Genomic DNA, 23,408 nt, shown 5'->3' with positions numbered 1-23,408 from the left:
GCCCGCAACCACGTCGATGACATCAATTTGGGCGACAGGGGAACAAATTGAAGTGAAAAGGTCGCCCTGTGGCTATATTGGCGAGGTTTAACAATCGGCCCCTCAATTCTTTTGTCCTGCTCACTTTGTCTTCGTCGTGCCGAGCTGACAGGTTGAAGGATGTGTCGAAAGCACTTTATCCTCCTTTTGGGTGTGTGGGTGTGTGTACCCGGGAAATCTCACTCATCTCTCGTGCTCCGCGGCCCTACGAACACGTTTTGTTTACGCCGGCTCTTCTTCAGATTCTCCCCGAGTTTGGTTATGATTGGCACGGTGTTTTTTTTTTTCCCACCTTCATTCGTTTCCTTTGTTTGTTACCGAGCATCTGAACCGGCTGGGGGTGTGTGCCGGGACTGTGTTTTAGGTATGACAAATAAAAGTTATGGGAAAGCGAAGCCTAATTCGTGACAGCACGGCACCTCCCAACTTTATAAAATATGCATGGCTGACGAAGACAATAGGTGAATTCCAATTAGTTCAACACACATGAAAGAGTATTTTCAAGTTGTGGGATTAAAAAAAAACCAAAAGTACGTTTTTAGGTATGATAAATTGTGACCCTACAGGCTTCCTTTTAGCTCCGCTTAATAAAGTACCTTTACAGGTTTACTCAAGTACTAAAGCCCGCTTCACACTAAATACGACAAACGACAGTAAGAAACCCAAAGGCCATTCATCCAAATGGAAACTGTGACATGCTGCGGGGCGGAGTTTTCTCACCCACTCGTGTTTTTTTACAAGTAAATCGGTCACGTTTTACAACACAATTTCGTTATTAACATTAACGTTGGATGTCAACAGCACACAGTGGACCAAGTGAATTGTGTGTATTTTTTATTTTATCTTTATCACATTTATATAGAACGCGATATAAAACAAGTTTTACTGAAGAAAAAAAAAAAAAGCTCTCCCATTCTCCCTTGGCATATTTTGTCAGGCCACCAGGGGGAGAATCCGACTGTCGGACGCGATTACGCGTTTGATGTGAACGACGTTGTGCGGTATGTTGAATCGACCTTGAACCGCCCGCCCTGAAAAGGGTTTGTGCTGCAGCTCACCTCGGCCCTCCGCAGGTCTCGCTTGTCTCCGTTCCTGCTCCACAGGCTCTACGGGGGCGGCCTTGTCTTTCCACACGAAAAATGGCGTTCAGATTCAATGCGCTCTCTCTCCCTCCCTCCCTCCCTCCCTCTCTCTCTCTCTCTCTCTCCCTCTCAGTCTCAAAATTGCTCTCTTTTCTTTCTCTGACTGCCCCCCTGTACCATCAACACTATGGATTTTGGATTCATGGAACGAGTCCAAACAATCTCCTTGAGCTTGATTCAGCCAGTGGACGTGCAAATTGATAATAATTACAGGGACTTGAGTTATGTGGGGGGAAAAAAAGGCATTTTGCATAATTGATATTGAATCATAACTGAATCATTTTGACAGAAGTTAGTTACTTTTATGATTCGCACACATCTAATTTCATGAGACAATGAGGCTAAAAGACTCTTGAGAGCCGCACTTATTGTGAGGATCTCGTTAAAAACTTTAAAAGTCTCTCGCCGAATCGAGCTCGAATCGACAGGTGAACTAGGAGTGGGGGGGTGTCCGGAAAGAGTCGAAAGCTTGGGCAACGCCGACCGCCACATCCAGCGGCGGCGTCCAGAGAGCGGAGAGGGTGCGACGGCGCGGGCAAGCGAGAGCCGACAGTGGAAGTCCGGTCGGCGCCGCCGAGGTGCGACTCAAATGGCCGGGCGGTGCCGGCCGGGCGCAACGTGTCAGCCCTCGCTCGCCAGGTCTCCGTGAGCCGGCCTCGACGGCGACAGCGGCCGAAAACCGAAACGTCCGCGCTCCTTCCCAAAAGGCTCATTGTTTTCCGGATGGTTTCATTTGCGGCCGATGGAACTTTGAACGAAACTGCACCGAGTTTTTAAAATATTAATCGCTGCTTTGCTTTGATCAGTCTGAGGATGTCACGGGAGAGAACCTATATTATCTCACTTTACCCTTCTTTGTGGGCTGGTGTGTGCGTGTGCGTGTGCGTGTGCGTGTGCGTGTGCGTGTGCGTGTGCGTGACCCAGCAGATGTGTTGGAGGGGAAGAACGCCATCCTGCTGGGCATGAGCCAGTGGAACTCAAATGATCTGGTGGAGCAGATTGAAACCCTGGGGCAGATGGAGGACCAGTCGCACGGTACGCCGCACACAGACACGCATCACCTGAAAGACATTTTTTTTTACCTGTTCTCTGAATGTGTTTTTTGCGACCGCACCTTCTTATCGGCGGATTACTTTCTTAATCATGGCCCATTCTTCTCACATGAGCCGGTGATGCTGTCAACCGTCTCCATCGATGGCAATTGTTCTCTTCATGGACAAATGCCAATAATATTAGTATCACAAGTAAACTATTTTGAGCGGGTTCAAAATGGCTTAACTCGCTGACACTGTGGGTTTCGTTTTTCCCGACTTGTACTTTTGAAGATCCTTAATTAGTTCTGTGTTGTTGCTGCGGGGAGCTTCATATCTCCTGCAAATCAGATCAAAAAAATGCAAATCCCACAGCAGGCGCCTCACAAGATGTATATATGTCTTTTGTGGTTTACTTTTTTGTTCATCTTTTTTCTGTCGTTGCTACTTTCTTCCGTACACGTGTGAGTCTTCTGTACATCAAACGTATGTGTGCGTGTGTGTGTTGTACTGCGCGTCGCATGTTTATCCGCGTGTAAACATGCAACACATTTTCGAGGGCTTTGCACGTGGACGCCGTCGTGTCCGGGAGTTTCGTCTCTGCACCAAGCGATTTGAAACTCCTTTGCACCCTGGGATAATTTGATTAGCATAAAAAAAAGATCTGGAAACTGCATTTGAGTCAGCAAAATGTCTGAAAAGAAATCCCTAACCGACACAGCGACATTTTCCAGTTTTGAGATCAAGGGGGGAAATAATAATGGGGATAATGAGGATATTATTTTTTTTTACAAATGGTCAGCCTGTATCACCGCATACATGGCAAAATGCATAATTAATGGAGTATTTTCCGAGTCTTTGGGTTTCGCCTTGTTTGCCTTGCAACTCCGGATACTGAAGCTGCGTTGTGCTGCGCGGCGGCCGAGCGCCACTTTTTTTCATCTTTGCTTACTGGAGAATGATCCACCTCATCCTTTAAAGGTCATCTCGGTAGAGTTTGACAAATTGGAGTGGGAATTATAAATCGCTGTGATTCTCGGGGAGTGCGCTGGTTGGTGGTTCCCCTCCTGCTGAGATCAAAGAAATATTCTCGTGGAGAGATAAAATACCTAAAAATAGATTTCAGTAGGTTTGACATATGAGCCGCTTTCATCTGAGTACTTTTGTTGTACTTTTTTTTTTTTTCCCCCTCTTTTACCTCAGTCCTTAAGTATGTGACTTGTGTGTCCAGTATTGTAGCTTCTGTGAGACAAGTTGTATGTTCTTTTCCTGCATGTCACCCCTGAAAAGTTTGATCTCAGTGGGACTTGGGACTGATTTCATCATTAAAAAAAAGAAAAAAAAACATTTAAAAATGAAGTACATGCGCTAGTAACCTCAGTGAAAAGTCACTTTCAATAGAGGTGCAGTAAACAGTGGAATACGAACTGGAGTGCCATTTTGAGTGGCATCCATCCCACTGCCTCTGTCTAATCCGGGTGTACAGTATACACGCACACTGTTTTTAATTATCATGGCCTCCGAAGGGACCAGAACTGATATAAATAACATGAGTTGTGTTTGAACCCCCGCCACCATTATCAGTCCACATTTGGTCCGATGATATCATCTGTTTGCCCCGGCGGGCTCGTGAATCAATAACCTCACCCTATGTCAGGAGGGGGGGGCTGGGCTCTTAATGTCTCAAAGGAGTTTTAATTGGGATTAATTGAATTGTTCTGATGTTCATTATGCGTCTCTTTGTTTGTTTGAGCGTGTGTGTGTGTGTGAGTGTACCGTATGTCCTTGTGGACGTGTTTGCATGTGCATTTATTTTTTTGTTTTCTATGTGTTTATAGTGCACATGGGTCCGTCAATGAGTTACATATCGATCTCCTTTCTTCTTCCTCTGTCATCGTTCCTAATTGCTGACGGGGCATCGTGGGAACCCGGCAGAAAAGTGCTTTGCTTCCCGCCTCATTACCGTTGAATAAGCGCCAACGGCTTAACATTCTGACCGGCGAGGCTTCGGACAAAACCGGGGCCGCCGGATTGTGACTGCGGGCTGGACTGCTCCGCTCGGTGAGGGCAGCGGCGCGTCCCTGGACAAGCAGCGGGCGGCTGATCATCAGGACGCCTCAAAGGCTCAGCTTGACTACACTTAGAAGCTGTGTAGTGTTCTCAGGATCAGAGATAGAAAATAGACACTCCCGCCCTTTGATCTCCCTCTGTGTTTTACTTCAGAGCCCTTTTTATGGGTTTATAGTGGCTCTCTTTTGTCTTCCCCTCCATTATTATTCAATTCTCTATTCCAGCGTCTGAAGCGCCCCCCCCCATCCGTCCATTTCTCATCGCCTCAATCTCAACTATACTCCTATTCCCCTCCCCTCCCCTCTCTTCTCCTCCACACTCATCTCATCTCATCTCATCATACTCATCTCATCTCATCTCATCTCATCATACTCATCCCATCTTATCTCATCTCATCTCCTCCCATCCCGTCTCCTTCCCTCCCATCCCGTCTCCTTCCCTCCCATCTCATCTCATCTCCTCTCCTCTCCTCCCATCCCGTCTCCTTCCCTCCCATCCCCTCTCTTCTCCTCCCCTCTCCTCTTCTCCCATCTCCTTTCATCTCCTCTCCTCTCCTCTCCTCTCCTCTCCTCCCCACTCATCAGTTCCGACTGTCTCTCCTCCTCCTCTTGTAAACACAACATCCCAAAACAAGGAATCCTCATGAAGGGACCAAAAGGCACAACTAGATCTTCTCATTTTCCCACTCTGCGTCCTTTTTCATCAACCCTTCACATTTTCTGCAGCGATCTCACAGAGTCCTGGGATTTAGCATTAAGCACCAATCCTGTCGCAATGTAAATAGTCATATCAGTCAGTATATTTATCTCGTGCTTCTTCCCTGTTTTGTTTAGACCGGCTCGTCCTAATATAGCCACGTTACATAACTCGTGAATTTTTATATATATATATATATATTTTTTTTTTTTTTTTAAGGTGAGGTTTCTGTGATAAATAAAATTGTCAGCTCTCTTCATGTGAGCTGCCAAGCGCTCGGATACCATAAGCCAAAATGATGTGGCAATGCAGAGAGACAGTTGGGAGGGACAAAAACAACTTCCTAATGTGTATAAGCAATAAACATGTGATGCCATTTAAAACAAACCAGAGACAAATGTGTTGAGAGAGAAAGGATATTTTCCATTTTGCCTCCGGCGCTCTGTCCCTGCCTGCTGCATGCGAGTCTTTCGGAGATGCATGCTGCGAGACAGAAAACATAAATTTGAGTCCGTGGCTCATCTGTATTCTACCCACCGCCTCCCACTGGTCAAGTCATTTTGAACACATGCTGTTAGTAGGCACAATTTCCCTCCCTCATATTTTAATTCCCATGAAATTGCTTTTTTTTCCTCTTTATTTTTGAGTCTTTCTCTTTTTTCTCTTTCTCCTTTTTAAAGCCAGACCTGCCCGAGGCTTGAGTGCTGCAGAGACAAAAGCATCTTCTTTCTAGAATAATAAAGGCACAAAGAACGGGAGAGGGGAGATAATGATAACTAGTGATTGAGTGTAAAGACTCAATCTTTATGGCTAGTGGGGGTTATCATTTTGCCTCATACCCCTTATTCTACACCCCTTTTGGCAGAAATGGTACCACTGACAAAAGAGCTATTCTGCATCTGTTTATGTATGTATGTCTGTCTGTCTGTGTGTGTGTTACCGTTGTTCTGTCCGTGGGTGTTTGCTCTGCCATGCATGTTGGCCTGTTTTTGTATGTATTGTTATGTCCGCATGCGTGAGCGTTCATCATTCATATCTCACACTGCACTACTGTCTGACAACAAATCATTCAATAGCCGCGCCGTGATTTCAAACTGCGAAGGGATGATCACACTCAGGCCGCCACCCGCAGCTCCGGCGGAGAGGAGGAGGAGGAGGAGGAGGAGGAGGGGTTTCGAAGCGCTGGGACGCCGAACCCATATGGCTTTCACCTCCCGCATAGATGCGTCTGGCAATGGTAACAGCTTTGTCGCCCTCCTCTAACTCATCCTGGATAAGTGTTGTTGTCCGCTACACACACTAGCGACTGGTCCACGGAGTCTCGCTGGCAGTCGCAGCCTCGGCTCCCGTCCTGCTGGGGCTGTTATGTGCCTGAGCAGCACAGGAGCAACAGCACAGAGGCAGGGAGCAGCTGAGAGCCCCAGGGACAATGAGATAGATAGATGGATGGATAGATAGATATAATAAATATAATCGATAGATAGGTAAGAAGGTAGGTAGGCAGGTGGGAAGGTAGGTAGGTAGATAGATGGGTAGATGGTAGATAGATAGATAGATAGATAGATAGATATATCTATCTATCCATCTATAGAGAGATAGATAGGTGGGTAGGTGGGTAGATGGATAGATAGAATGTAATGATCCAAAGTGAATGAATAGTACATTTGAGGAGAAAGAAAAAATGGACAAGGTCACAACGAACAAGAAAGATAGATGCTTTATTCATCCCTGGAGGAATATTGCAATATCCTAGCAGCACACATTAAAATAAAAGGTGAACATAGAAAAAATACAAACATGGAAAATAAAAAGTGCCAATACATGGGGAAAACGTGAAATATACAATAAAAACTCAGTTCCGGGTACGTAATAGAAATAACATATGGATATGACCATGGAAAATGAACCTGAAAAATTAAAGTTGTATGAACCTGAAGAATTCAAGCAGTAAAAAGAGAATGAAGAATAAACCCACAATAAACAACAACAATTAACAGTGAATACACCTCTGTATTCAGAAAGTCACACATCACACTTTTTTTTAATGCATCTTTAGATTAGGTGTGTGTGTGTGTGTGTGTGTGTGTGTGTGTGTGTGTGTGTGTGTGTGTGTGTGTGTGTGTGTGTGTGTGTGTGTGTGTGTGTGTGTGTGTGTGTGTGTGTGTGTGTGTGTGTGTGTGTGTGTGTGTGTGTGTGTGTGTGTGTGTGAGCTTGTGTGTGGTAGTATGCATGTTAGTAAGCAGCAGGGTTCTCATCCCGTTGAGCCGGTGCCGTCCCGGGAGGGCGGGCTACATGACAGCGGCACTGGTGAACAGATGGTGGAACATGTAAGCATGCTTCCAATGCGCAGAGGTTAGAGACCCAGTCAAATGAAAAGCCTCACCCTCGTAAATGAGGCTGGTAACTCGCGGCGGCAGGTACCTGATGGCCCAGATGTAAATCTACTGTACAGTTTGCCCGAAGTCACAGAGCCACGCCCGTTCAATATCTGTGTAATTAACATTGACGCCAGTCTGGGAAATGTACTCAACAGCCGGGTCAGATAGGAATGGCAATCATGAAGAGGAAACTGACTTGGTTATAATTGATTGCGATGAGTCCTTGGGCTGTTCCGGCCTGGTTAAACAAGTCAATATTCCCAATTCTAAGTTCATGTGCCGCAGGAAGCTGTGAAGCTTCGGTGGCACAAAGCAAATCATCTCAATCCCACGTCCGCCTTCCGTCTCTTAAACGCTCATTTTGGGGATATTTTCCGAGAATTAAGAATGTTCACATTGAGGGACACACACTGCATCAAATTCTCTACATTACGTTGTCCTGGAAGTCGTTGGTGGAAAAACCTCGTTATTGGAGTTTTCATCAGACAGTAATATGCGGAACAAGCCCACCTGCTGCTTCCTGTGCGGCTTCCTGTGTGGCTTCCTGTGCAGCCCTCCCGTGCCCCTCTCTCCTGGCACAGACGCTTACTGTACAGCGTTCTCTTAATTGCTCGCCTCTCACTGCAGGTGGGAAACTGCGCGCTCATTACCGTGTCGTATTCCCAGCGAAAATATGAGGCAGTTTCACCTGGATATCTTCCCAGGTGATGAGCAGAGCTGATGAGCAGAGCCCCCCTCCCATCTCGCTCTTAATTCCCCCTGCCAGTGTTTTCCCTCCATCTGCCCGATTGAGGCAGATGAATCTGTCATGTTGGCAAACTTTGTGGCCGTGCCGTGAAGCGAGCGGAAATTGCGAGAGAGAGGAGGAATCAATGAGAAAGAGACAGCGGGAGAGGGGAATTTTGTGATTTTTCGTGGAGAATATCTGCTTTTGTGTGTATTTCCGAGGGAGGCGGAGTGAATGTGAATCGATGAAGGGAATTCTATTCTTAGACGTAAAATGACACAGCAAGATGAAAACCAGAGTCCATTCTATGTCCTCCCCGCAATCTTCTTTCCCCCGAGCGTCCCCCATTTCCGACTTCTCTGTGTTCTCGGATTCTAATAAAGTGGTTTAGAAATACCACGTATTGCCCCTGTTCCCTTCGCGGTGGTGGGGTAAGGGTTGCGGCTGTGCTGTTTTATTTCACGGTGATGGAGTGTCCGACTGGGCCCCGAGCAGCTGCCGCCGCTCTGCGTCCTCCACTCCAGCATTCCTGCACAAGTCCTTTGTTTAGGGATTGAAGGGGAAGACGATACACATGCACACACACGCACACACACACACGCACACGCGCACACAAACACACACACACACACACACACATACTCATACGCGGTACACTCTACAGCTGAGAGCCAAAAAATACATAGAGTACAGTTGCCTCAGTAAGACAGATAAATTGATAGATAGCCATCACCACCACCCCAACCCCCCACCACCCACCACCTTCTCTCCCTCAACCCCCAAAGCAAAAAACAATACTGCGGTACATAAGTGCACTTTAATATCAGACAAATGTGTTATTTATAGAAAAAGGTTTGGAGCACCTGGGCCCCTGGGACGCTCACTCAAAGGCTGTAAGATCAACAGCTCTCTCTTATTTCCCAGACGGCTGTATACCGTTTTAAAAAGAATCCGGGCCTGGCAGGGTGGCGGTAGCGGTGGTGTACAGAACGCTCTGTGCAACAGATAAGGTATATTATATTATTTGTATTATTTATTGTTCGCAGATATTTCCTAGAAAAAAAACACCTCTCAACTCAGTCAATTGATGTGGGACAATGTATAGTCATAGTCGAAACATGGACGTGCGGTTTTTGAATCAAGGCCACGTATTGACTTCTGAATCACTCATCTATTGAATTGTGTTGTATCAGTTGCAGGTCATTCAAGCTTTTATGAATTATTGCTTTAATTTAGCAGCCACGCCTAATCCATGTGATTCACTGTGTATCAGGGTCTGGTTGTCCGAGATATACTGTATATTTGTGCAGGTGTCGTCTGTTTATACACAAATACGCCAAATTCTAAAATCAAAATGGATATCCACCATTAAGCGTAAAAACGTGCCGGTTATTGTCGAACTTGGAAGCGTCCCAGGCAGCAGATGTGACAACCTGACGCTCGTATGAATGGATGACAGCGCCTGACAGTACCAAATGAAAATGAATAAAACATTCCTTGATGAAATATTACGATTTCATCAAAAAGATTGTCGATTCATCCGATTGGCAAAATCCAATCATGCATTCTCATCTGTGTTTTGTACAACAGGGAAGGACTTAACCAGATTCGAATAGAATCTACCTCACACTTGAATTAAAAAAAAAAAAAAAAAAGACGAGGGGCTCCATCGATTTTCCTATTACTTTGTGACCAAAATAGAGCAGTGTGCTGCCTCCCCTGTGTGTACTGAGCCGTGGCTCAGAGTGGCAGACAGACCGACAGGCAGGCTCCGGGATGGGGGGGGGGCAGGGATCTGACAGTCAGTCCAAGACAAGGTGAGGCGATGAACAAACAGGCACGCGAGGCAAACGAATAGGGAGAAAGAAGGAGAGAAAGCATGAGGGAGAAACCCTGGCTGGGCTCCTGTGACATGCTCCGCCACAGAGAGAGACGTTTTCGACAGCCCGGGCAGAGTGGACGGTATGCAGCCCCTCTGTGCCCGGGCACTCAGATGCACACTGTTTTGACCGCGTCTGACGAAGCTCGAAAAATATGATTGCGTGCGCTGGATACAGGTGCTGCGGCGGCGGTGTAAAAAAAAAAATGTCCCCCGCTACAATATGTGTTTTCTTTATTGACTTTTGAGTCCTGCCGTTGATGACATTGGAGCCCAAGGTTGCACAGAGCTATCAACCTGTTGAGGGGAGAAGCCTGGGTAATATTGAAATTGGTTAGAATCCTCCACTCAATAACCATTTCTGCTCTGTAACCATCAGGTTGAAAATGACTTTTTTCTATCTCCGTCTTTTCTCCCCTCTCTCTCTCTCTCTCTCCATCTATCGGCCTTTTCTCTCAACTCCCATAACCCTCCAGGTAATCTGTACCACTTGGGCGGCCCCCGTTGCGCCCCTCAGAGCAGTATCGAGGGTCTTGAAGATATCGAGGTAGGCCGACGACGAATAGAATCGTTCATTATTTCGGTGCTTCCCGCGAAGCTTATTGCCCAAGCACCACCTTCCCCCCTTCCTTCAGCCCGTGCCCCTGTTTGTGTTCTCTCCCTCCGACCCCTGCAGAAGGAATGTAAGACCCACGTGTTGCTGCTGGTGGTGCACGGCGGGAACATCCTGGACACCGCGGGCGGAGACCCCAGCGCAAAGGCCGGCGACGTTGCCACGTTGGCCTCGGTCCTGGAGAAGGTGACCCGGGCTCACTTCCAGGCCGCTGCCGAACACGTGGTCATCAAGCTGGTGCCGTGCCCGGCGGTGTGCGCCGAAGCCTTCTCCCTGGTGTCTAAGTGAGTGGCCGGATTAAAAAAAGTGTGTAATGTTTTAGTCCGACTTTCAGTTCCTGTTTCATTTGGATTCCATTTTAATTCTGGTCCTTCAGCTGACATTTACTAAGTTGAATACTGCGAATACTTGAATATCCTAAAATAGTAAGGGGTGGGCATCCAAATTCAATGGCCAGCGCTTTTATTGCGTCAACCAGAGCTTATTACATAATCGCTTGATCACATTATCGAATTATTTGAGCAGATCGCAAATCATTTTGTAATTGATATTGATATTTCAATCAATGTAAAAAATGTTGCAATAAAGTAAAACGATAATTAAGTTGTTCCCTCAGGTGGGTTGAGTCAAATCAAGCCAACTGTCTCCCTGAATTTTTATGTTACAATGTTCAGTGTCAATTGATGGCTTTTCTGCAACAGGTAGAAACATGTAATTACACTATTAAAACTGCATACGGTATCACATATGGTATAAAATGGAAACATTACATTATTGATCGCAGTCATTTGTATGATCGTCAATCGTCATCGATTGTTAAAAGTAAAATTTATATACTTTAGAGGGGAAAAAAATGTTATGTAAAGTTGCATTGGAACGGGTGTCATAGTACAGTCAAGGTATTGGTATTTGTACCGGTATTTAACGATTTTTAAACGATACCAATCTCTTTAATTAGCTCCTTTCGGCAACATTTTTGAAACCTGATTGCAAACATTACAACACACGGTTAAAATGTAATTTTCAAGACGCCAGCTGGAGTATTTGCGCGAGCCTAAGTGAATACAGATTTCCGATTCACCTTACCGAGTCCCAGACGACGGCACTCGAGCGGGGACGCTATCTTGGCACAGGTGCTGAAGGTTAATCAGGGAAATATATTGACTAAGATGCCCTAAACACAGCACAGGGCTAATTAGCATGCCGGTGACATTTCTCGGCCTGTGCGAGCGTGTGCCACGCGGAATATTTAACTTTAACCTTTCTGACTGCCGCACTGTTTTATTTCATCCCTTCTGTCCTGGGGTAAAGCCACGCGGTGGACAAAGGTTCAAAATTTATAAAAAAAAAGAAAAAACAATGGCTACGAAACAACGTTGCCGTCTGTCTCTCGTCGAGAAGGACTGTGCGCAGTGGTTCAGTATGATCTGTTTGTCCAGTTGGCTGATGTTAACTCAATCAGCTCTGTTGTCGCCCAGCTTCGTCAAAAAGAGAAATGGGTTTTTTTTGGATACGGGGGCGCTGGCTGCGTCTCACGGATGAGCTATCGCAGTCGATCGCGTCTTTTGCATTTGATAAAGGCGGGAGTTCCTCGAGGCTGAGGACTCGGCACTTTGTCGAATGTCGTCTTCTGCGTTCCTTAAGGAGCCCAAGGTCCTTTTTGTTTGTGAGGAGGCGAAACCTTTAGAAAGTAGACAATTTCTTTGTCTTTTTTCATGCTTTTACTATTCAGGGAGCTCATTAGGCCAGGTTTTTGACATCTTATTGAGGAGAAATTAAATTATTATTTTTATGCTTTCCCTTATTTTCTGTCATATATATAATGTTGCAATGTAGGATGTTCATATTAGACGTGGCCAAAGTGTCAACTAATGACGTAAACTAAAGACAAAGTAGTGGCTGTGAACAAAAAGCTCAGGTTTCCGACCGCTCTGAACGCTCCGTTTTCAAAGGGTTTTTTTCTATGGAGCATTTGCTCCATCCCATCCGCTGTGCGTTTCTCCAAAGAAAACCAACAAAAATGTGTGTTTGCATTGTAAATGCATTTATTTATTTTATTTATTTTCCGACGTTTACGTGAAACAAACAATCCCCGCGTGTGAGAGTCGCGGTGCATCGCGGTGCGGTGTTTTAAATGAGGCCTCGTAGATCTAAAATGAGTGAATATTCAGCAACTTGCTTATTTCCTCACCTCAAATTTGTTCCCAAACCAGATTTTATTGGACTGATAAGTTAAAATCTGTGAAAGTTTAGAGAGTAAATAAAAAGGAGTAAAGCCAAACCCCATTGGCTCAGAACCAGGGGCTCGGCTGCATATTCACATTTAAAGTTACACACACTGAAACAGCCCGTTTTGGAACGCTCCGGGTTTAGAGGCATGTCACGGTGGCTCGAATGCATGAAGTGGTATTTTCAACAAAAAACTTCACAAACATGTTTTGGGGACCCCAGAGACCTATGTTAACGTGGATAAATTGCAGCATAACAAGGTCCCCTTTAATCCATGTTTCTCGGTGGCCACGCTTTGACAGTGTCCTTTAGGTGCTCCCTGTGATATGAGACTGCATATCATAATATTGTGCTACACCTAAATGTTGCTTTTAAGGCTGCATTCAAATAAATTAATGCAAATGTCTGAGCTTCATAGACTGTTCTAGATGTTCAACGCCTCCACGTTTGTCAAACCTGTGCTCAGCGGCGCTGGCAGGTTTGAGCCCAAAAGCACGAGAATGAGACGGACCGAGTTGCAGGGAGCGCTCAGCTTACTTAAGTCGACAGGCAAGGTCAAAACCAGGAGATCAGTCACCCAGGCGAACACAAATACTCCTTGTGTGCAAATGTCTCATAAAAGCACCGGCAGTCGCCGCCAAAATATCATCAAATTATCGATATCGGGGTATTTGTCAGAAAAATATCACGGTATTTGATTTGTCGTGATCGCCCAGGGTTTCCTGTGTGCTACCGTGCCTGACTTTGGCAACAGAAAGGCAGCGTCTGGAGGCGACGAAAGTGCAAAGAGAGTTTAAATTCCCTCCCCGCTCGGAGGCTCGACGTCTGCTCCGCTCTCGCACATCCGCCGATAAAATATTGAAAACAACGTCGTCCCCCCAGAGTCTAGCAAGACGCACGGCCCCGGTTATTGCTACATCCCTCAGCCGCCTTTTTAGGCAAAGAGAACACGGATGCAGCACACGCTGCATTCAGACGCGTGGGGACACGCACGTGCGCGCCCACACACACACACGCGCGCGCACGCCGGCACACTCATACACTTACATAAAAGTGGTATGTTAACGCACATACAGTAGGCACGCACCTACACACGCCCACACGCAGAGTGCACACGTGCGTACAGTGCACACGCCCAAACACACGGAAATGATCCACACATTAGTCCGTGCACACATCTTTAATATGTGCACGGCATTACATACCATAGATATGCTCACCAAAATACAGCATGTGCAGAACATATACAAACACATACACACACACACACACACACACACACACACACAAACACTGAATTCAAGGCTCCAAAACCGTGTGACATTATATTTTAATTCCGTAACATTTTTGAAAAAATAGTAAAAGTAATTGAATCACGGCACCGACTCAGACGGACATTATCGCGAAGGGAAAGAATAATTTCGTATTTTGAATTACGGCTCTCTCCCGTAAAAGCCAGAAACCCGTGTACGCTCTCCTGGCTCAAACAAGTGAACAACCATTATCCACTCACGGAACAACTCCCCCACACCAGCAAACAAAACACCCGCTTACTCAGTTGCTCTGATTGCATTTAATGGTGTGTGCTCTAATAAGTGGGGGGTTCAGATTGCCCCTGTTTTGTTTCCGAGCCAAACCTCAACCTCTGCCACGCGGCCAGGGATTGCTGCTGTATGGTTAATTTCACTGCCGTCCTGGGACTTAACAGCTTGCTGGAAAACCTCACCGCGGAGTGAAGGTGGCAGAACCTCTCAGCGGCTCAAAGAAAAAACTTATACATAAACAGGCCCTGTTTTGGAAGCCGGCGCCGGATAATTCCCCGGCGTGGATTTCCGCTCCGTGTAGAACCAACCCCCACCAAACATCTGGCCGGGTGGCCCCCGTGGTGCCACCGAGCGGCCCCGAGAGCTCATCATGGGCTTGGTCCGCTAATGAAGGGAGCTGGCAGGGCCGGCGCCGCGCAACGTCTCTCGCGGGCATCTGCCTGCATACACAGTCACACTGACACAGGCACACGATAACAACAGCCAATAACACGTTTTTAAATACTCGGTCAATATCGGATTAATATGTCGTTTAAAACAAAGCTGTCTTTGGCACAGTTTACGGAACATATCATTTCAACAGTTTGCCTATTAAAATCGTCATCTGTCAACAGCGGACGAAAAAAAAAAAAAAAAAAAGCCCAAATAAATTATGAAATAAGAACACACTGTTCCTCTCTCTCTCACTCGCCCCTGGTCGGGTTCGAGGTCGGCAGAGTATTTTCGGCTTATTCTGTCAGCCGGGGGGGGGGGGTGAAAGCCCACCTGTCCCCCCCCCCCCCCCCCCGTGACCTCCAGGCGGAGAGGCGGGGCCGGTCATTATTCCGGCCACTTTGCAGTCAGGCACACTCCCCGCTGCTTATTTCCCGTCCGGGGTCCTCATCAAAGCGCCTGCGAGGTGTCCCGGTGTTACCACCGCGAGCTGGATCCGGCTGCGAGCCAGCTGTGAAGAAATGAGGAGAGCAATTAAGATGGAATCTGAAAGAGTGGAGGGTTCAGTCATAATTTGACATTTGGCGGTGAAAAGAACGGCGTGGGTGGCGGCGATGGTGGTTGGTGGCGGAATGATCGTCATTCTCCCTCAAGGTTGTGCCAGGGCTTTTTGTTTTTGTTTTTTTTTCTCATCTAAATTGCATCACGCGATCGGCCCTGATCCCCCCCACCCCGCCGCAGATAATAAATGGAGAGGCTTCCGTTAATGCATCTGCTCATCAAGACATTAGCACGGAAAACCCTCTAGGAAAAATCTCTGTCCGTCCATGTCTATGTATAGAACAGATCAATTAACCTGTCGTCTGGGCCCGTTGACTGATGTTGATTCCCGGCGGTCGTGTGCGAACGGCGTTCCCGGGACAAAAGCAAAGCGACACGCCCTCTTTCTGATTGGCGGAACACAGTTCCGCCACCCCTTCAAGCAGACGTAGACATGTTCTGAGTGGATTTGGGCTGAATGGTATATCATGGTAAGAAGTCTCGGTGTCACTCTAAATGTCGCTAGAGTTAATAAATCAAAAGCGCGCATTCCTAATGATGCCTCACTTATTGAATCCAAGATATCTATATATATATATATAAATGTCTCCCCTGCTCAGTGTCACTCGGTCTGTAAAGGAACGTTTGGTTCACACACACACACATATAAACACGTTATACAAACAAAGGTTAATTGGGTGCAGGTGCATGTCATTGCCAGCTTCTGGATGCTGAAAAAAAAAAGGAAAAACTGCCTTCGCTTCCCAAACTGTGAACCAATCCAGTAGACCGGTTGTTTATTTTCTGCCTCAAGATGAGAACAGTTTATGGATGAAACTGTCAACACTGGGGTCGGGACCCAATATGAGGTCACATTTTTAAGACAGTTATATTGATATCTGACAAATGTAGGGCGTCAGACACCGAAGCTCTGTTATTGTTATTGTTGTTATTATTATTATTATTATTATTATTATTATTATTATTATTATTATTATTATTATTATTATTATTATTACTCTTCAACTCTTCGGCTCGCCATGTTCAGACTGGTCGATTTCTTCTTAATTTGGCACATTGGTGGGTATTGATTCAAATAGTCAAAATCAAAAAAAAGAAACTTTTTTCGATTCCTTCGACAACAAGAGTGCCAAAAGTCCTCACAATATGGCCGCCGCGGGTTCAAACGCATTGGCGATAGGCGGGGCATAAACAGGAACTTGGCGTGTGTTCTGAACATAAACCGATGAGCACATTTTCAAACACCCGGAACAATTAACACCTTTTTGCTTTTTGGTCCCGACACTCCACAATTGAGCCTTAACTGACTTTCATTCGCATGCTTCATGGTCTAACGTCTCCCTCTCTAGCCTGACACCCGGAAATTGGTGATTGCAGCAATATTTTTAACAAAACTGTATATTACGGTATGATTCCAATACCAATTGCATCATATGAACATCCACAATTTTGACTTCATGGGTTGAACACATATAGAAATGCTTTCATTTGTCTGTCTAAGCTTCCCGTTGGCCGCTGAAGTTGTCTCCAGCTTCAAGTCACACGCTGATAAGTGTGTGACTTGTGGCTGGTAACAACTGTGTTTCGTCAGATCGAGCGAAAAACAATGTTGAGAAAAAGTGTGTTTTGCTGGAAGCCACTCAGAGTGTGCAGTTATGCGTCAGAAAAGGCTCAGCGGAGCACAAAATTAATTTTTATTTCAGTAGAGTGTTCTGCCAGGTAGAACCAAAACTATTGCTAATAGGGATTAAATGGGCTCGCTGTGTATGCTTTATTTTTAGCCCAGGGCTCTCGTGTCAGATTGCAACCAAGAATATAAAATAAGATGAGATGAGATGAGATGAGATGAGATATTCAGGGCAGGAAAATTCTAATTATATAGTAATAAAAGTTTTTCTATATTTATATATATATATATAAATTGCATATAGATATATTACATAGGATTTGTCATCTAATCCATAAAAATAGATCAAATTAAATTACAATCCATCAAAATTTAAATAAAAAAATATTTCAGCACCTATCTTCCAGAACTACTTACACTTAGTCCTGAGGTGCTGATGTTGCAATGTCAACCCGATCACTTATTTTGTCTGTTATTAATATATTTTAGTAGAAGTGTGCATCAAAATTCAAGGTGTGCATCCCAGATCGTATTGCCTTTTTTAATTTTTAATTTCCTTTTGTTTTGTTTTTTTATAACTAATTTAACCCCCTTGGCATTTTATCGATCCTTTACATGGAAATTATTTTTAGAATTAATCAAATTAGTTATGCTCAGTTACACAGATGGAATTCAGATTCTCTTTCCCAGTACGCCTTTTAGGATGTTAACGACTTCTCCGCTATTTGGGATAATGACATTTGGCTGCAGGTCCATTCTACCCGACGACCACAACGAAATGAAACCGTATAGCCAGAAAATCTTTACTGGCCTTGAATTATGTGTAAATATAATTCAACTGTATTAAAGTGGAATAAGGAGCAGAGAGCTGATGCTCTTGACTTTGAAATGTGGATTTTCATGCCGATTGTTTCCCTGATTTTAAGAAAATTGTCTTTCCTGAACAATCTTTCCTTGAGATTTCTATCCTAAGATTATTTTTTTCTTGTTTTCACAAAATCTCATCAAATTTTCTCACTACTCTGGTCGATCGTTTTGTGTAAAGTATTGTGTTCGGAATGTTTCTTGTTTTTTTTATCTTTATTTCGATTTCTTTGCAGCATAAATACATATTTTTCACGTAACCCTAATTAATAGCAAAGTGAAGCTGCACATCATTTACACGGATATTTTCAATTAAAAAAACATTGCTGCTGCAGCGAGACCTTACACAATGCCATGATTAATTAGGTAGCACAAATGAATAATGAAACTCTAGTCAGAGTTGGTTTGAGTGTGTGTGTGTGTGTGTGTGTGTGTGTGTGTGTGTGTGTGTGTGTGTGTGTGTGTGTGTGTGTGTGTGTGTGTGTGTGTTTGTGTGTGTGGGGGTGTGTATGTGTGTCTGCGTACGCTGGAAGTACTCATTAAGGCGACCGTTTATTATAATCCGAGGCTGGTCAAGTGTAGATGGGGTGGAAACACATTGTGCGTGCTCTTGTGAATGTTCGTTTAGCCTCCATTCTTTATACAGGGTCCTGCCTTTTGCGGTTTGATGAAGTAGATCCATGACGCAGTCGACCTATTTCCTCGACGCCAGCGTATTATTTCCATTTATTTTTCCAAAGTTAACCCACTTGGAAACCCCAGCACCGTGACTGTGGACGGACAGATGCCAGAACATCTGTCTCATTCCTAATGACATGCATCGCGTCGCAGCCTCTCCACCGGCGGTCGCGAAATAAATCACATAACATTTCACTTTAGCGGCGGACGGGCGTCCCCGAGTGGCCGCCGAGACGTTCGCCGCATGCGGCTCGAGTGAAGGAGGGACATCTTAGCGACACCCCCGAGACACCAGCCTGAAAGCAATTATTCATATCGGAACGAGCTCAGCCGGCGCAAGCCCAGCAGCGCGGGGTCCGACGGCCAGGGAAACAAAAGAGGTTCTACGTGGCGGGACATAAAAGCCAAGGGGGAATTGTAAGAAAGCGGAAAAACGGCGCGAGTTCAGCGGCGCCGCCGTTTTGCTTTTTACTTGATCATAGCCGTCAATAGGGAAGAAATGATGTGGTTCTTCGCCAGGAGCCAGACCGGATGCGTCGGTGCACGGGCGCTCAATAACCTTCACTATAAATGATGTCATTCATCAGTTTGTAGTATAAGCCGGTGAACGACAGCGTCCTGTGGTACTTTCTCTTCAGAAGTCGTACATGTCACAAACGGTGCATGGAAAGCTCGAATGAAAAGGCTGCAAGAGTGAAGCGTTGTTATCTCATTCAAAGCTCTTTGCTGTTTTCCACCTGATGTGTGTCATTTCTACAAGGGTGCGTGCGCCCATCCTCCCTAAATGTGCTGTTGTGTGTCAGCGGCCTCTTACGGCTCTCGTCGGCCGGGGCCCCTGTGGCCCCGGCGTCTTGACGGGCGGAGACAAGGTCGTCATGGAGAGGCAACAGTGCCACACTATTCCTCACTTTTTCCCGCCGCACGCTGTCAAAGAAATTGATTCACTCCCTTGATGTTTGGCGCTGTCACTTGTGTTGTGACACCCTGGCGCCGGCACCGCGCGCGTGCGTGAGCGCAAAATGAGAGAGGCCCTTGCGAGAGGCTTCATAAGGAACCAAAGCAGATGAGTCCTGATGGAAAGACCTTCCAAAGTTAATGTATTAGAAATGGCAGGGTTAGGGTGATTAAATGTAGTTTTCCTTCCTTCCTTCCTTCCTCCCTTCCCTTCCATCCTTCCATCCCTCTCCCCTTGTTTCATTCATTCTTTCTTCCCTTCATCCCTACCTTCCTTCTTTCTTTCCTCCCTCCTTTGCTTCCTTCCTTCCTTCCTTCACCCCCTCCTTCCTCCCTTTCCTTCCTCCCTTCCTTTCAACCCGTCTGTCTGTCTGTCCTCCCTCCCCCCCTTCCATCCTTCCTCCCTTGCCCTCCTTTCTTCTTTACTTCATTCCTTCCTTACTTACTTTGTGTCTTTCCTTCCTTCCTTCCTCTCTTCCTCCTCCTTTCCTCCCTTGTTTCATTCATTCTTTCTCACCTTCAATCCTACCTTCCTTCTTCCTTCACCCCCTCCTTCCTTCCTTCCTCGCTTTCCTTCCATCCTCTCCGTCCGCCATCCCTGCCCCCCTTACTTCCTTCCTTCCTCGCGTCCCCTCCTTTCTTCCTCCCTCCCTCCCTTACTTCCTCCCTCCTCTCCTTCCTTCTCTCCTCCCTACCTTTCCTACCTCCCTACCGCCCTCCCTTCCTCCCCTCCTGTCTCAGTCTGAACCCGTACAGTTATGATGAGAGCTGTGTGTCCAGCAGCGTGGACCACCTGCCCCTGGCCGCTCTTCCCCTCTTGGCCATCGCGTCGCCACGGTACCAGGACGCCGTGGCGACCGTCATCGCCCGCGCCAACCAGGTCTACCACAACTTCCTGCATTCGGAGGACGGCCAGGGATTCACGGGTCAGGTGAGCCCTACTCCCTCCCCCCACTGTCAGACCCCTTTTTCTTGTTTACCTTCAGGCTCTGTGACGCCTGTGGATGCGAGAGCGGGATGAGTCACAAGGACGCCGGCAATTTAACATGCCCAATTCAATAATATTCTGCAGTGACTTTAATGGAAGCCAGTAATTACCAGTAAAGGAAGTAAAAGATGGAGTGTAATCTGCAGTAAATGGGGATGGCTCGGGGCCACCCCCATTTACTGCAGGAGGTTTAGCCTTTTTTTACTTTTTTTTTTTGCCACGAACACAATCTTTTTCTGGTGTTAACCGAGATGATTTTTCGCCATTAAAGGAAAAAGTCTGGGCTGTTTATGTAGTTAAAAAAAAAAAATGTGTTCTTCTAATGGGCCTTTTATTAGCGTTTACGTTACACCCCAATCCTCCAGCTGCTGGAGCTTACGTTGATTGATTGCAGCATGAGTGGACAGCTTCTAAATCTGTTGGTTAATATGCCTCCTCGTTTGGCGCGTCTTGTGCGTTGTGCTTCTATTTGCGTATACCTTATGTGTGTGTATGTGTATATTCCGAGCAGATCTGCCTGATGGGCGACTGCGTGGGGGGTGTGCTGTGCTTCGACGCCTTGTGTTTCAGCAGCCACCAAAGGCCTGGCAGCCCCAACAACAGCAGCAGGAACAACAGCACAGAAAGCCTGAAGGTGCGGTTGTCTCTCCAGAGCCTGATATCAACATAATGCCACGCACGGGATTGTACAGTTTGTGGGGCTGATTTACAAGACAAATGTGGGGAATTTGGTACAACCGCACCGAGATCCTGTCCTTGAGCTATATGCCGGATTAATTAGTGGAGAGAGTTATCCCATTAACACATACACCGATCAGCTACATTAAACATCATTAAAACCACCTGCCTAATATTGTGTAGCTCCCCCTTGTCCCGCCAAAACAGCTCTGACCCATCGAGGTATGGACTCCACAGGACCTCTGATGGTGTCCCGTGGTATCTGGCACCAAGACGTTAGCAGCAGATCCTTTGGATGGATGGATCGTGCTTGTTGTTCCAGCACATCCCACAGATGCTCAGTCAGATTGAGATCTGGGGTAATTGGAGGCCAAGTCAACACCTTGAACTCTTCTTCACTCTGTCATGTTCCTCAAACCATTCCTGAACATTTTTCCGCAGTGTGGCGGGCGCATTATCCTGCTGAAAGAGGCCACTGCCATCAGGGAACACTCTTGCCATGAAGGGGTGTACTTGGTCTGCAACAATGTTTAGGTAGATGGTACGTGTCATCCACATGAATGACAGCACTCAAGGTTTCACAGCAGAACATTGCCCAGAACATCATATTGCCTCTGCCGGGTTGCCTTCTTCCCATAATGCATCCTGGTGCCATCTCTTCCCCAGGTAAACCACGCACAAGCACCCGACCATCCACATGATGTAGAAGGAAAACGTGATTCATCAGACCAGGCCACCTTCTTCCATTCCTCCATGGTCCAGTTCTGACGCTCACATGCCCATTGTAGGTGCTCTCATTGGTGGACAGGGGTCAGCATGGGCATTCTGACTGGTATGCGCCATGCAGCCCCATAAGCAGCAAGCTGTGATGCACTGTGTGTTCTGACACATTTCTATCATAGCAGCAAGAACTTTTTTAGCAATTTGTGCTACAGTAGCTCTTCTGTGGGATCGGACCAGACGGGCTAGACTTCACTCCTCGTACAAAGTCGACATCAACATCAATGAGTCCATGGGCGCCCATGACCCTGTTGCCCGTTCACCTGTTGTCCTTCCTTGGACCCGTGTTGATAGGTACTAACCACTGGATACCAAGAACACCCCACAACCTGCCATTTTTGAGATGCTCTGACCCAGTCGTCTAGCCATCACAACTTGGTCCTTGTCAAAGTCGCTCAGATCCTTACGCTTTTCTATTTTTCCTGCTTCTAACACATCAACTTAGAGAACTGACTATTCACTTGCTGCCTCATATATCCCACCCCTCGACAGGTGCCACTGGAACGAGATGAGCAATGTTATTCACTTCAATTGTCAGTGGTTTTAATGTTGTGGCTGAAGGGTGTATTTTACTTCTATATTTTCAAATGCCAGCCTCTTGGATGAAGCCTCTTCCTTCCTCCCTTCCTGTTATAAAGTTCCTGTTCTACAATATAATGCATTTTGTAGGAGAATGTACAATGTTGTCAATGTTCCTTCATAAAAAGCCATCACAATATTTCAGCTCTACTCTCTGTCTTCCCCTTTCTCTCTTTCAGGGCTGCTTTTTATTCCAGTTTGCATCTTTTCAAACTACGTGATCGCTACTCCGCTCTCTGCACACTGTAACATCTCTCCATCTCCCCCTCCCTCCCTTCCGCCATCCTCCTCTTCACTCTCCATAACCTTGTCTCAACCTCGGCGAAACATAAATCAGCTCGGTTGACTCACCGTGATAGAATCGCTCGTCAGTGCGGCCGCACAATTCCTTTTCCGTCATTCAACCTGTTGGCCCGGGAAAAGGATTTAGCTCCTATCTATCCGACTGCGTGTGATTGCCTGGTGCATGCTCACCTCCCACTCCCCGCTCAGGATAACGCAGGCCTGTTAGGGGAGGCCAGCCCTGGCCTGAGCTCCAGCAAGAGGCTGAGTAAGAGCAACATCGATATCTCCGCCCCCAATGACGGCAACGGTCCGGGCGGGCAGCCGCTGAGCCGCAAGCAGAGCGACTCCTACGACGGAGACACCTCGTCCACCGGCCAGCACCACAGCTTCTTCTCCAGGTGAACAGAGCTGTGAACTGACATCTCTGGGTTTTTTTTTCCTGAAGGGACATTTGTACTTAAATAATAAAATAAAATATATCAAGAGTCACCTTACCTCGTTTGTTTTCCACAGCAACAGTTAGTGAGCAGGGTGTCTGCAGGTCCTTAGAACGTCTTAAAATGTCTTGAATTAGGCCTTGAAAGTCATTAAATTGTCTCAAATTGGATCTTTTATTTTTATTTATTAATCATTG

General features: G+C 46.2%; 1 protein-coding gene across 1 annotated transcript in view; it reads left to right on the top strand.

Moving 5' to 3' along the window:
- The window catches only part of pitpnm3 (PITPNM family member 3), a gene marked incomplete at its 3' end in the record, with an annotated part of 69,970 nt that overhangs the window by 19,920 nt on the left and 26,642 nt on the right, over positions 1 to 23,408 (top strand). The window contains exons 3-8 of the mRNA XM_080006796.1: positions 2,109 to 2,216; positions 10,439 to 10,509; positions 10,639 to 10,859; positions 20,206 to 20,395; positions 20,964 to 21,086; positions 22,982 to 23,172. Coding sequence (XP_079862922.1) covers positions 2,109 to 2,216; positions 10,439 to 10,509; positions 10,639 to 10,859; positions 20,206 to 20,395; positions 20,964 to 21,086; positions 22,982 to 23,172 — 904 coding nt within the window. The remainder of the gene's footprint in view (positions 1 to 2,108; positions 2,217 to 10,438; positions 10,510 to 10,638; positions 10,860 to 20,205; positions 20,396 to 20,963; positions 21,087 to 22,981; positions 23,173 to 23,408) is intronic.

The sequence above is a fragment of the Zeus faber genome (assembly GCF_960531495.2).
Source record: "Zeus faber genome assembly, chromosome: 9".
In the NCBI taxonomy this organism is placed as follows: domain Eukaryota; kingdom Metazoa; phylum Chordata; class Actinopteri; order Zeiformes; family Zeidae; genus Zeus; species Zeus faber.
This window is presented reverse-complemented; position numbering and strand designations above follow the sequence as displayed.